Here is a 12368-nt window from a genome sequence, read left to right on the forward strand (position 1 = left end):
TTGTAAGTGTCCTCGCCGCATAATGGCTGTGGGCCTTTGAGTCAGGAGCATTTGGCCAACACAAGTAAAACTCTAACTTTGGGAAATGTTGGACGCCCAAAATTCCCCAGCCAGCTTGTTGAATTTGACCCAGGCCCCACAAAGCAAAGCCTTTCCACCCTTCAGCATCCTGTTAGCCTCTGCCTTTGCCCTGCTGTGTGGCTTACCACAGTGCCCGACCTCAATCCCTGGGTCTTTATGAGGGGTAGCAGCAGGGGCGCAACATCAAACCCACACCAGGCCCCAAAGACCCATGGCCCTAGGTCTGAATAAGTACAGGTTTATCAAACAGAAGCCTCCAAAGTATGACCTTATGAGGAGGGGAACCAGTACATGCAAATTCTGCATGGATGTGAAAGAATGGACTGTCAATGCAATAAAAGAACAAGGAATCCCATAGCCATTCAAGTGGGAAGGAGTGCCAGAGATGCCCATTGCTTCAGTGTCGTGCTGTGGTTTAAGGCCGACGAAAAACACCTACCTACCTACCTATGTTATTTATAGTAACTCCTTCCAAGAAAGTCCACAACTGTCAATTAAAATGGATTAGAGGTTGAAGCAAAGAAGCTGGAGCCAATCTGTGTTGATAAGAGAGCAATTCTAGAGCCAAATCCTCCAGATAGTGCTGGCCTGGCAGAAGCATCCTGTGGATGCACAACCGCACATACCCAAAGAGATCAGATAAACACACCCCTAAATAAAGTCTCCAAGAGACTCTATCCTTTGGTGAGGGCATTTCCCTACCATCCTGGCCTGCAACTCCCGTAGCCCCAGCCAGCGTGGCCAAGACCAAAGCAGAGTGGGTGTCACAGCCCAACATGATCTAGAGATGGAGGTGGTACCTCTGCTCCATGTTTGCATCCGATTATGCAGCGCTTGGGTATTTTGTGTTCCCTGAATGCACACCAGACACAGTACTATTAATTGCTTGTCGAGCTGTTCTGGGCAGATCAATATTTAATGCAGTGCATGAATAATTCTGTGAGATCTGCCTTTTCATTGCTCACACACGCTGGATGTGAATATGGAAAGGTTGCTATAAATTGCATAGGCAGGCTTCTGGCAAAGAGCGCCTCAATCTTGCCCTTTCAAAGATTCAACCGCCTACTCTCCCAAAACTCCTGCCAGTTAAGATGCGCTGAATGTTAAGCATCAACCTAATTCCTTCACTTCTGCATCCAGGCGCAAAGCACAGTTCGCGCAGCTCTTAGGTGGGGTGGAAATTAGGTGTCGTGGGTGCGATCGGCCACTGGGTGGCACTGCTGCGCCGAACGGGGTTCGGCTTTCCACTCTCCCCCCTCCCGCTTCACGACAAGCGAGTGCTTAGGGGCGTGGCTCCCAGGGAGAGACTTCTGAGCCAATCCGCAAGGACGAAAGGGTATCGTGGAGTGAATGGATCCCGCCTCTCTTTATTAACAGAGTGGAACAGGGTAGGAGAATAAAAGGGGGCGAGGAGGGATTTTCCCATCGTTCAGGTGTCTTAATGTCATGTAGCCACTACCCCGCTCACGCGCGCCCCTTGCAAGATTCAGTGCGGGCAGACGCGATGGATTAATACGGGGAGTGTTCCTCTGAGCACGTGCAGAGTTCAGTCCCCCCCCCCCCGCCCAATGCTTGGAAGAGTTACTTTCTGGATTGCAGCTCGAGTTCCCAACCAGCATGGGTCAAACCACGGCAGTGAGCCGATGCTGGGAGTCGTCGTCTAATAAAAAGCAGTTTAGCCATCCATTTATTTCCCCTGGATGGAGCAACCACAGAAACTACGTACTGTACAGAGTACAGTACTTTTCCGGTAACGTGGGACTGCTTGTAAGTTCGAATATACAGTCTCCAGGCGGACTGCACACAAGGGACTTAAAAAAGAGAGAGAGAGAGTCCATTTTTCCTCCCCTAACCGATGCTCCCCACATGCGTCCGACTACAAATCCCATCACCCTCAGATCAACATAGCCGTTTGCTAGCTTGCAGGAGAGACGGCCCTCTAATGAGCGGATCCAAAAGGAAAGACCACACGGTAAGAGGTCTGGCGGCGGACCGGGCCCTTTTTCCAGCCATTAGGACAGTAATGATGATGAGGGCCATAAATGAGCACTCAAGTAAACTTCCCAGCCCCAGCGGAAAGTTCTGCCGGACGAATTCCCATCGCAAGCGGATTTCTGGGATCTCCGTCTCTCCTCTTTCTGAGGGGCAGGATGTGGGGATGAAGTCCTTGGGATGAAGTCCCCCGCAGATCGGAGGGACGCGCACCTGAGTAAAAGGACCTAGCAAGGAGATTGCAGTGGCAGAGAATCGCTCGCCGACGGCACAGGCCTTGCCCGCCGGGGGTGCCTGCCAGGTGTTCTGGGCAAGGGGAAGCGGCGAGCCTTGCCTCTTTTATCTCCTGGGTTCCTCGACGTTGGCAGCAAGGGTTCCCTTCCCGGCCCGGGCCCGGACTAGAGCCGGAGCTAGGTAGGCGCCTGCGGGTCGCTCAGCCAGCCAGTTGGCCAGCCGGCCCGCAGGCCGGCACTCTCCGTCCCTCCCTCCCTCCCTCTCTCGCTCGCTCGCTCCTTCCCTCTCTCTCTGTGCCCCCCCCCTCCCTTGAGATCTGCCGGGAGAAGCCCGGGCTCGGAGTGGCTCAGAGAGAGGGAGCCGTTCAGCCGGGCGCCGCATCCGTTCAGGGCACAGGGAGGCGTCTCAGGCAACGGAGGGAAGGCGAGCGGGGAGGCTACTTCTTACCTCCACTCGTCGACTATACACCCAGAGGCACCCCTTGGGCGCTCCCTTCAGACGACCACGACCGACCGAGCAATTGGGATCCAAGCAGGCACCTCAGGGAGATTGTGAGTTCCTGACCCTCCGGCTGGGAAGAAAAGAGATCTCTCTCTTCCTTTCAGGATTGACCTTGAACCCTTTGGGGACCCAGTGGGATGCTCCTCAGGATCTGTCCTGCACCGTGGACATCTGGGGGTCTTCTCTGATGCCTGATGTACCCCACCAGCATCTGTGGTACCAGCCCAGGACGGTACTATTCCGTTCTCCATCCAGGATGGCATCTCCCTTGGCCACGCTGCCCTTCTCTGGACCCGCCCTGGAGGTGCCACTGGGCCCCACATAGGAAGCGGGGCCAGAGCAAGACCTGCGAGCCTGTGAGCCACCCACACGCCCTTTGAGGCATCCTCATGGCCTGGCGTGGGAGCAAAGGGGATGGAGCTGCAGCCAAATGGTTCCAGCAATCAGAGTGAGCAGGGCCTCGCTGGCTTCCCTTACTCGCCTCTCGCCATGGGCCTCATCCTGATGGCAGTGCTGACCGTGGCCCTTGTGACCCTAATAGGGAACATCCTGGTGGTGCTGGCGGTATACACCAGCCGGGCCCTCCGGGCCCCACAGAACCTCTTCCTTGTGTCCCTGGCTGCAGCTGACATCCTGGTGGCCGCCCTCATCATCCCCTTCTCCTTGGCCAACGAGATCATGGACTACTGGTGCTTTGGGGACCTCTGGTGCCGGCTCTACTTGTCCCTGGATGTGCTCTTCTGCACAGCCTCCATCATGCACCTCTGCGCCATCAGCCTGGACAGGTACTGGGCCGTTACCCGAGCAGCGCGGTACAACCTCAAGAGGAGTCCCCGGAGGATCAAGGGTATGATTGGTGCCGTCTGGGCCATTGCTGCCATTGTCTCCGTGCCGCCCCTTTTTAAGACCACCCAAGAGAAGCAGGTGTGCTTGCTGCACAATGACACCTGGTACGTGCTGGCTTCCTGCACGGCCTCCTTTTATGCCCCCTGCCTCATCATGGTGGCTGTCTACTGCCGGATTTATCACGTGGCCAAGCACAGGAACTCGGTGGTCATCATGGCCAGGCGCATGTCCTGCTCCAACCTGGTGGCTGCTGCCACTGCCACCACTGCCAGGTGTGAGGCCCGCAGAGTGAGCGGGGAAGGGGCAAATGCTGACTTGGAGCCTTGCCAGCTTCCGCACCCGCAGCCGGGCTTGCCCCGGCTTTCTCGGCAATGGAGGGCAGAGGAGGCAGGCAGCAGCGGTGGCAGCAGGCCGCCAAGGACCCCCCGGCGGTTGTTCTCCATGCCCTCTAGCCGGCTGCGGCGCCGGAGTAGAGACATGTCCGTCTCCACCAACCGGTTGATGCAGGCGCGGGAACGCAGGTTCACCTTTGTTCTGGCTTTCATCATTGGTGCCTTTGTGCTCTGCTGGTTCCCTTTCTTCTTCACGTACAGCCTTGAATCCGTGCTTGGGGAAGACTGCTGCATCTCCAAGCCCCTCTTCAAATTCTTCTTCTGGATCGGGTACTGCAACAGCAGCTTCAACCCCATCATCTACACCGTCTTCAACCGGGACTTCCGCCGAGCATTCCAGCGTCTCTTGTCCAGGGCTGACCCTCGTGGGTGTCGAAAATGAAGGGGCTCAGTTGGTGGAGGGTGGGTGGAGCCTGGGAGTTAAGCACGGTGGTGTGCAGGCACTCGAGTGCAGAAGGTCTCCCTGGGATCACTGGGTGGGGAACTAGCGGAGGTTGGCTGATGAACTGAATGTGGGTTGCTGTGAGTTTTATTGAGGCCGTTCCCTTGGAAAGCACGAACGTCAGGAGCATCAGTGCCCCTGGCTCAGGCAGCAGGGTCTGGGAAGACACACCTGGATGGAACCCAGAGGCCTTGTTGGCCTGTTGGTGGCTTATATTCCCAAATATTTTTGCCTGTCCAACAAAATATTTTGAAGTGAATGGTGGAATCAATGGTTACACTGTCTTACTGCCTTTAATTTTGGGCAGGCTTCCTCCCAAGTTTATGTGTTCCTCTGCAGTGAAGCCAGAGGGTTTTTATTCTGGTCTCTTATGTCCTCGTTTATCTTACATTGACTCATACCTTGGGTGCAAGGGACCCACTGATCAACCACAGTGAGCTGCATATGCCCATTTTCCTGAAACAAGTGATTTGCTGTTTTAGCTTTCTTCCTTGGTCACAGCCTCCTTATCTGAAGAGGACACGAGGAGGAGGGAGTCTGTGTGAGAGAGGATTCAGTAAGTTGACATGTTCTTTGTTGGGATAGGAGACATTTCGCTAGTCTTCCCCTAAAAGTGCTTCTCCTGCCTCAAGTATATTGATCCTTGTCCAAACAGAGGCACTGTTGTTGTTGTTTTTAAATGATGAGTGAGAATTTTGTTGGACTCCGCTGCTGAAGCCAGAACTTTTCAAAATTTATAAAGAAGATGTGAAGAATCTGAGACTATAAAAGGAATTGATTGTGAGGCAAAGGAATACTGAAATATATGTTGATATCTAGACATGTCCCTGGAAAGGATCCTGATGTTGGGAAAGTGTGAAGGCAAGAGGAGAAGGGGACAACAGAGGATGAGATGGATGGACAGTGTCATCGAAGCAACCAACATGAATTTGACACAACTCCGGGAGGCAGTGGAAGGCAGGAGGGCCTGGCATGCTCTGGTCTATGGGGTCATGAAGAGTCAGACACGACTAAACGACTAAACAACAAAAGACATGTAAGAGCACTGTTGTTAGAAACATGCCCACAAAGAATAAAGCAAAACAAAAAGCAAGGCGTGCTGCTTATATACTGCCCCATAATGCTTAAAGCACTCTTTGGGCAGCTTGCAATTTAATTCTGCAGGCCACCCACCCCCACCCCCAAGTTAGCTGGGTACTCAGTTTACTGCTCTTGAAAGGATGGAAGGCTGAGTCAATCCTGTGCCGACGGCCTGTGCCCACTGAGATTGAATTCAGGTCATGAGCAGAGTCTTGGCTACAGTACTGCAGTGTAACCACTGTTCCACGGGGCCCTTCAATCCAAAAGCTCCCTTTCTAGGTCACAGTCAGGATCTGTCTAGTAGTCCCTTATAAGTCCCTGGCCCAGGAAGACCTGAGAAGCTGACAGAAGCAATGTGAACGAAAATGTAGCAGCCACACCCTCTTGTTTGCTAGTTAGCTTCAGTGTCTCCGAACATTTGTGTGCTTCTCCTTGCTGGGCCACGGGCAGCTGAATTGTCTCCTTTGGGTTGCAGAGAGAGCAGCCATAAAGGGAGGCTGGACCAAAGTCACTGACGTCCCAGGGACATTGTGTGCCGAGGCTGAAAATAAAGACTTGAACGGAGGGGACCGGCTGGTGGAGGATGATTATCCTCTTGTGCTGACTCAGCTGGGCACAGCAAGGGAGACGATTCCTGCCGGATCAAGGGTGGCAATGGTGGAGGCAGAGGTGGGGGCTCGCTTTGCCGTTCTAGAGGCCAGGTCCTAGTTTCGGGCAAGGCAGCTCTCTGTGTCTGCCTTCTGTCTCTGCCTAGCTATCTCTTCTGCGGATCAGAGGGGAGCTGAGCAAAGCAAAAGGGAGACCAGACCCCCGACTGAGTCAATTGGCCATCTGGCTCTGGGTCTGGGAAACATTACCCCGGATCCTGCTGTTGGGCTGATGCCAGCCGTGAGCATTGAAAAATGGCTTTTCCCATTGAGTGCTTTATATAAGGCAAGACGTCAGCTTCTGGTATTGCTGGCTTTGAAGAGCACAAAGGCCCTTGGGTGTTTGTAGCCGGTGTTGCAGCCGTGGCAGCTGCTAGGTTTGCTCCCTTGTTTATGGCTGGACTAGGGAGAGGGTTTGAGCTTTTCAGATGTTGGGGGTGATGACTGTGGCAGCATTTACGTCCTGCTCTTTGGGGCTGCCTGACTTTTCCTTCCTTCGGTTTGTCATGGCAATGAGTTTCACAGGTTGAGGCTGATGCCCACGGTGCACTTTGCAATTAGAATCATACTCCTAGAAATGCAGAGCACTGCTCTTCCACTCTAAGCCATCTCCTGCAACATAAACTCCCAAGGCCCAGCTTCCCCACATGCTCATGCAGAACATCACTCCACACACAAAAGCCTCTATAAAGTACTTATGGTGAATGGGGCACTTGAAAAAGAGGATTGGGGTCCTGTACCTTTAATGGTCGTGTCAGGGTGATTTGCATATCAAAGGGCACCTGCTGAAATTTCTTCTTAACATCTCTTTAAAGCAGTGGTTCCCAACTCTAGGTCCCCAGATATTCTTGGACTAAAACTCCCAGAAGCCTTCACCACGAGCTATGCTGGCCAGGATTTCTGGCAGTTGTAGTCCAAGAATGCCTGAGGAACTCAAGGTTGGCTTTAAAGATATAGGAGCCCAATCTTTTTTTCATGTGACCACCCGAGGGTGTATGCTGTGTATTTAGATTTGCTGCCGTTCCCCAACTGTTAATTGCTGTAGGTCAGAGTTTCAATAGATACAGCTTTTGTTGGGATAATCAACAGTGGCAGTATGTAGTATAATTTGTGTACTTTGTGCCACTTTTAAAGGTGTAGAACCTCTTCAAGGAGGAAGCACAAACTGACAAACCTCATGCAGAAAGTTGCTGCACAAGTTGCAATCTCCCTATGTGTGTCTTTTGTGTGAGTTTCCCTTGGCTAGAAGTAAAAATATTTTTTAAACTCCTTCTAGTCTGCCTCCTATACCTCTTGTAACAGGAGTGATCTTGTTGCTGGATAATGCACAGCTTGGAAATCTGGATGGATGCTAGCTGGGGATACACCTAACAAAGAGCAGAGGGCTCCTGTCCCTTGAGAAGATCAGGCAGTTTAACCAAGTGTACGTTGTTGTGCACCTTCAGTTTATTTAGTAGTGTTAAAGGGGCAAAGTGAACCTCTGGCTCACTTGGCAAACCTTATCAAGAGAAAATGTTTGTTTGATTCTTGCTGTTGCTGCAATGAGTGACTTGTACCTGGGGAAACCCGCACGTGTTTGTCAATAAACTGATGATAATACTGAAATCTGAGAGAGCCAAAGTCCCTGGTTTTGGGAAGGGAAGAGAACAAAATATGTAATGGAGCTTCATATGGAGTTTCAAAGTCCAGATGCAAAAAGAGGACAAGGTTCCTGTGTCGTTAAGGGTTGTATACAAAAGTCAATGTGAGCACATGAACTTGTCCACAAAGCCCCTGTGGCGGAGGGGGTGGCTTCTTCTTTTTCTCCTCCTCCTCCTCCTCCTCCTCCTCCTCCTCCTCCTCCTCCTCCTCCGTTGCTACAGCTTCAGGGATCCCTGCCCAGTTCTGTATCCATGGTCACACAATAGATACAGTTGAAGAGTGCTGTTGAAGAGTGTGGCATATACTTTCTGGGAGCCAAGAAAGGCCTTTATGACATTCCCCCAGTGGGCTTTTGAGATCATGTTAAAGAGACATTTTTTGGAGCACAGCTCCCAGAGTCTGCTGAGCAGTCACACCGATGGCCACCAAGCAATGTGGGAAGGTTTCCCCAAGTGATTTGTCCAAGCTCTGATATGGGGCAGCCCCCATTCCAGGTCTCTCCCCCCCCCCGCTCTCTTCATCCCTGTAGCTGCACCCAGGTTAGGCAGCATCCGTGCTGAACATTGTGATTTGTTTGATTTTTAGTGGTCCAATAAAAGGTATCACTCACTCTTACACTTGTGTAATCTTGGGGACCACATGGCCTTAGCCTTGCTTTTGCTGTATCTTAGTGGCTGTAGGATCTCTTTGACTAATTTACCTTAGGTTTTTGGCGGGCTGTTTTGCATACTTCAAACGCTTGTTTGCCTGTCCTTTCTCCCTCCCAGAAGTGTTTTGTTGCAAGAAACTGGGTGGTGAAAGAACTTGGGCGCAGGGAGAAAAAGACAGTGGTCCACCCTTTTGGGGTGGTTTTTGTGGCCATGGCCTGCCTACAGAAACTCGTGGTGAGCCCAGATCTGGTTGTCGCTTTGCATCCGGGGTCAGTCGGCTTGTGTTAGAAACAGACGGCTCTGCATCCCTGGCTGGTTGGGGCTGCTTTCCAGCATTTTGTGGGTCACTAACCCTCTCCCACCCGACATGTCTGAGCTTCAGCCAGCTGGCAGTGGGGACAATAGGAGTGGAAACTGGCTTTGATGTCTGAATAGAGGGATAAGCCCTGAGGGAGCTGTATAGTTAATGACTGTGCAAGGAGGTAGGAAGAGCAATATGTTCTCAGGATGTTTCTTGGTTACCCCTTGACCCCTTTGCTGTTCTCCCACTCACCCCTCCCATCCCTCTGCTTTTTCCCTCTTGAGGTGTCAGTGTGGGGAAGAGAACGGGCCTTATCTGGCCCGCTGGCCTAAGGCTGGAGAAAAGGAAGTCGCACAGAGCTCAGAGCATTCCACACAACTCCTGCTGCATGGAGCCATTTGGGCTAGATAGACCAAAGGAGGGACCTCTTTTTTGGAGTACAGTGCCAAGAATCTCCCCACTAGGGAAATGGGGGGGGGCTCTCGCTGGGAGATTTGGGAAGATGTTGTCCCAAAGAGTCTCTTTTTCCAAGTGCTTTGCTGATCTAAACTTACCTAGATGCATCTCTTTTAAGTAGATGCAATAATAAAAGCACTGGGATGGGAGAAAGCTGACCTCTCTCTTGGGCCAAACCCTTTGGCTCTTCCCCCCCATCCCACCCCAATTCTCAAGCATGGAGGCTGCAACCTATTTTCTTCAGTTTCTGTTCAGTGGCAAATGGAGTAGTTTCGTGGTGACAGGACGGGGTCCTATAGCAAGTCTGATCCAAAGCTTGGAAAAGGAATGGGGGAGAGCACGGCCTCTCCCCGAAACCCTTAGCCACATGGCCACTGGCTCTGCTGTGGGGAGGGGGGACCCCTGCTGCCCAGGGGACCCCCCTCCCCTCCCCAAAGGCTAAGCTTTTCCAGGTGCAGGAAAGCTGCTAAGGCAACTGCTGGAAGGGCAGAGGACCCGTGGCTGTGGCCTTGCCAGAGATGCGGCCTTCTATGCCAAGGGTTGCCAGATACTCTACATGGGTACCAAAAGGAGGACATAGAAAGACAAAAAAGAGGACAGAGGATGGCATATTGAATGTTTTATTTGAATCGTTCCAGATTAAACAGCAATCAATATAATTTTATTACAATAGCTGTGTGGTCAAAGTCCCTTTCGGGAACTCCAACTCCCAGACTCCCCAGCCTTGAACATATGACCCTCGGGGGAGCGGAGGCCGCCTCCTTCAGTTTTGCCCGGTGGCAGGTAACAGGGGGTGGGTGGATGGGGGCGGGGAAAGACAGGGGGAGGGGGGTGTTACATACAGCACTGATGTTACCTGTCTGTCATGGGTTTGGAGGGAAAGTTCCATCCTATGGGGTGTGGAAGGCGGGACATCAGGAGGAGGGGCTGTACTGTATATATATGTGGAGCTTGTGTGGAGAAGCTAGAGAGCTGAGAGAAGAAGCTGGAGTGGGAGTCTGTGTGTCAGACAGGGTACTACTGTGTGTCAGTCAGTACCAACCTGATAGGTTCAGGTGTCTGTATGGGTAGCCAGAACTGATAGGTTCAGGGTCTGTGCTTTTCTGTATGAGTGTTCTGTGTGAACCAAACTGGTGTATGTATGATTGAGACTAAGCCACGTTACTGTATCTTATTCACTTGATCATTTTATTTTCCCTGTGTGTTGTTTAAATAAACCTTATTCCTTTATTTGTTAAAAATCCATTCCTGGTCTGTGTGACTCCTTACAGGGAATGGTTGGTGGCAGCTTAGTGAAAGTGTGGCATATCCCGGTAGGTCTGGGGTTGTCACAGGGGGTCCTTCCACCTCTCCCCTTCCCATCCAAAATTATAACATAAAATATACAAAACCCGGAGATTTTAAAGGTTTTTATCTTTGCCTGCCAGACAGAGGACATTAGGCTAAAAAGGAGGACATGTCTTCCTTTTGCCTGACGTCTGGCAACCCTATCTATGCACATTGCTCAGGGGTGGTAGGAGAGGCCTCTCAGAAGAGGGAAAGAAATCTCCTATCATGGGTGATCAGAGCTTTTCAAACATATCTCCACCTGCTCTGCCCGGCCTTGTAGATGAGACTGGACAGGCTGTAAATGAAGCCTGGGGCACGTTGATGAGTTGTGGGCAAACCGGGAGAGCGAAGAGGCCTGAGAGGACTCGGGGCAAAACCGAGTGGTCGTAGGGTTCCTCATAAGTGAGGATGGGAATCTAAAGCCGTGTGGTTTGGATTTGAAAAAGCCAGGCTGGCTGGGCTTCTTGGATCAGTTGTGCAGAGGCTGGAGGCTGACTAATTTCCCCAGCTTAGTGGCTGAAAATAGAAAAACTTGAAGCATTGACCCTTCACCCATCTAAAAACAGCCATTGGCGCCATGAGAGCTGAATTCCACAACTCAGAGGGCCCTTCTCCAAGATCCCGGGCTCACTTTAGCATCTGAGCCCAGTGATGCTGGGAGATAAGGAGCTGGGCCTGGAATCCTCAGACTTCCTAAGGAGGCTTAACAGGCAGAACATCCATCATTGTTTTGTTCTGGCACAAACCCCCTGAGGCTGGAGCGGATGGTCTGTCTCCCTCTGCTCTCTCCTGGTGATGTCAGATAGAAGCTGTAGCGAACAACTCTTGGTAACTGTTCCCCCCACCCCCTTTTTTTTGTACTCAGCTACTATCGCTGCATGCTGACTCCCAAACATACATAACCTGCTCTAGGCAGGGAGAGAAAGAGCCTAGAAAAGTTACTTTGGTTATAATGCACAGAATCAGTTTGATCAGTTTGCTAGCACAGCCAGTGTCCAAAAAAAGTAAAGTGTCCAAGCTCTATACGCGCGTGTGCGCGCACGCACACATGCACACACACACACACACTGCCATCAAGGGTTGGATGCAACTTTATGCTTTTTTAATGTTTTATTGCTGGTTGTGATTTGTCATCCCCGGTAAACAGATTCAGCAGATATTTGTGTGGTTTCCAGTACTGCTTTGATCAGCGGAGGGAGAGAGAGAGGGAATTGTGTGCATGGAAAGTCGTGCCCTTTTCAAACCACTGCCAGCTGTTTTGGGGAGGAACTACAGTGTGCTTACCATACTGAAGAATCCAGGTTTAACCCCTCGCATTTCCAATGCATAGGCAAGGAATCAGAAGCCCTTCAAGTGCTTTTAGGCTCCAGAGGTTTTGGCCCCAGTGAGAATGGCCACTGGCCAGTAATTATGGAAACTGTAGCTCAGCAACATTTGGAGATCAAAGGGGTGGATAGCTCAGAGATTTAGGGATCTAGCTGCAGAGCTAGAGGTTGGGAGTATGATTGCTTATTGTGCCTCCAGCAAGTAGAGCCAGCCTGTGCGCACAGCAGTCCCAGGGCACCCATAGAAGAAGGGAATGCTAAACCGCATACGTATAACTATTTTCTACCTGGGAAATGCTGAAAAGGATCACCATAAGTCAGAACTGACTTGACGGCGCGTGATAATTATTAACATTTGGAGAACCACTACTTCTCCACTGGATTAGGTGGCAGGTGATATGAGGAAATTTTGAGGCTCTATAAATAATTGCTGCAATAACCATTTTTTTTC

At 51.4% G+C, this 12368-nt stretch overlaps 1 protein-coding gene across 1 annotated transcript; it reads left to right on the plus strand.

The window, feature by feature from the left end:
* The first annotated feature begins 1772 nt into the window (after positions 1 to 1772).
* LOC110077980 (alpha-2Db adrenergic receptor) lies at positions 1773 to 5229 on the plus strand. The gene has a single exon (XM_078385552.1). It carries the CDS (start codon positions 3223 to 3225, stop codon positions 4426 to 4428), a length of 1206 nt encoding a protein of 401 aa, XP_078241678.1. The 5' UTR covers positions 1773 to 3222; the 3' UTR covers positions 4429 to 5229.
* The last annotated feature ends 7139 nt before the right edge of the window (positions 5230 to 12368 follow it).

This window comes from Pogona vitticeps, chromosome 2 (assembly GCF_051106095.1).
Source record: "Pogona vitticeps strain Pit_001003342236 chromosome 2, PviZW2.1, whole genome shotgun sequence".
Taxonomy (NCBI): domain Eukaryota; kingdom Metazoa; phylum Chordata; class Lepidosauria; order Squamata; family Agamidae; genus Pogona; species Pogona vitticeps.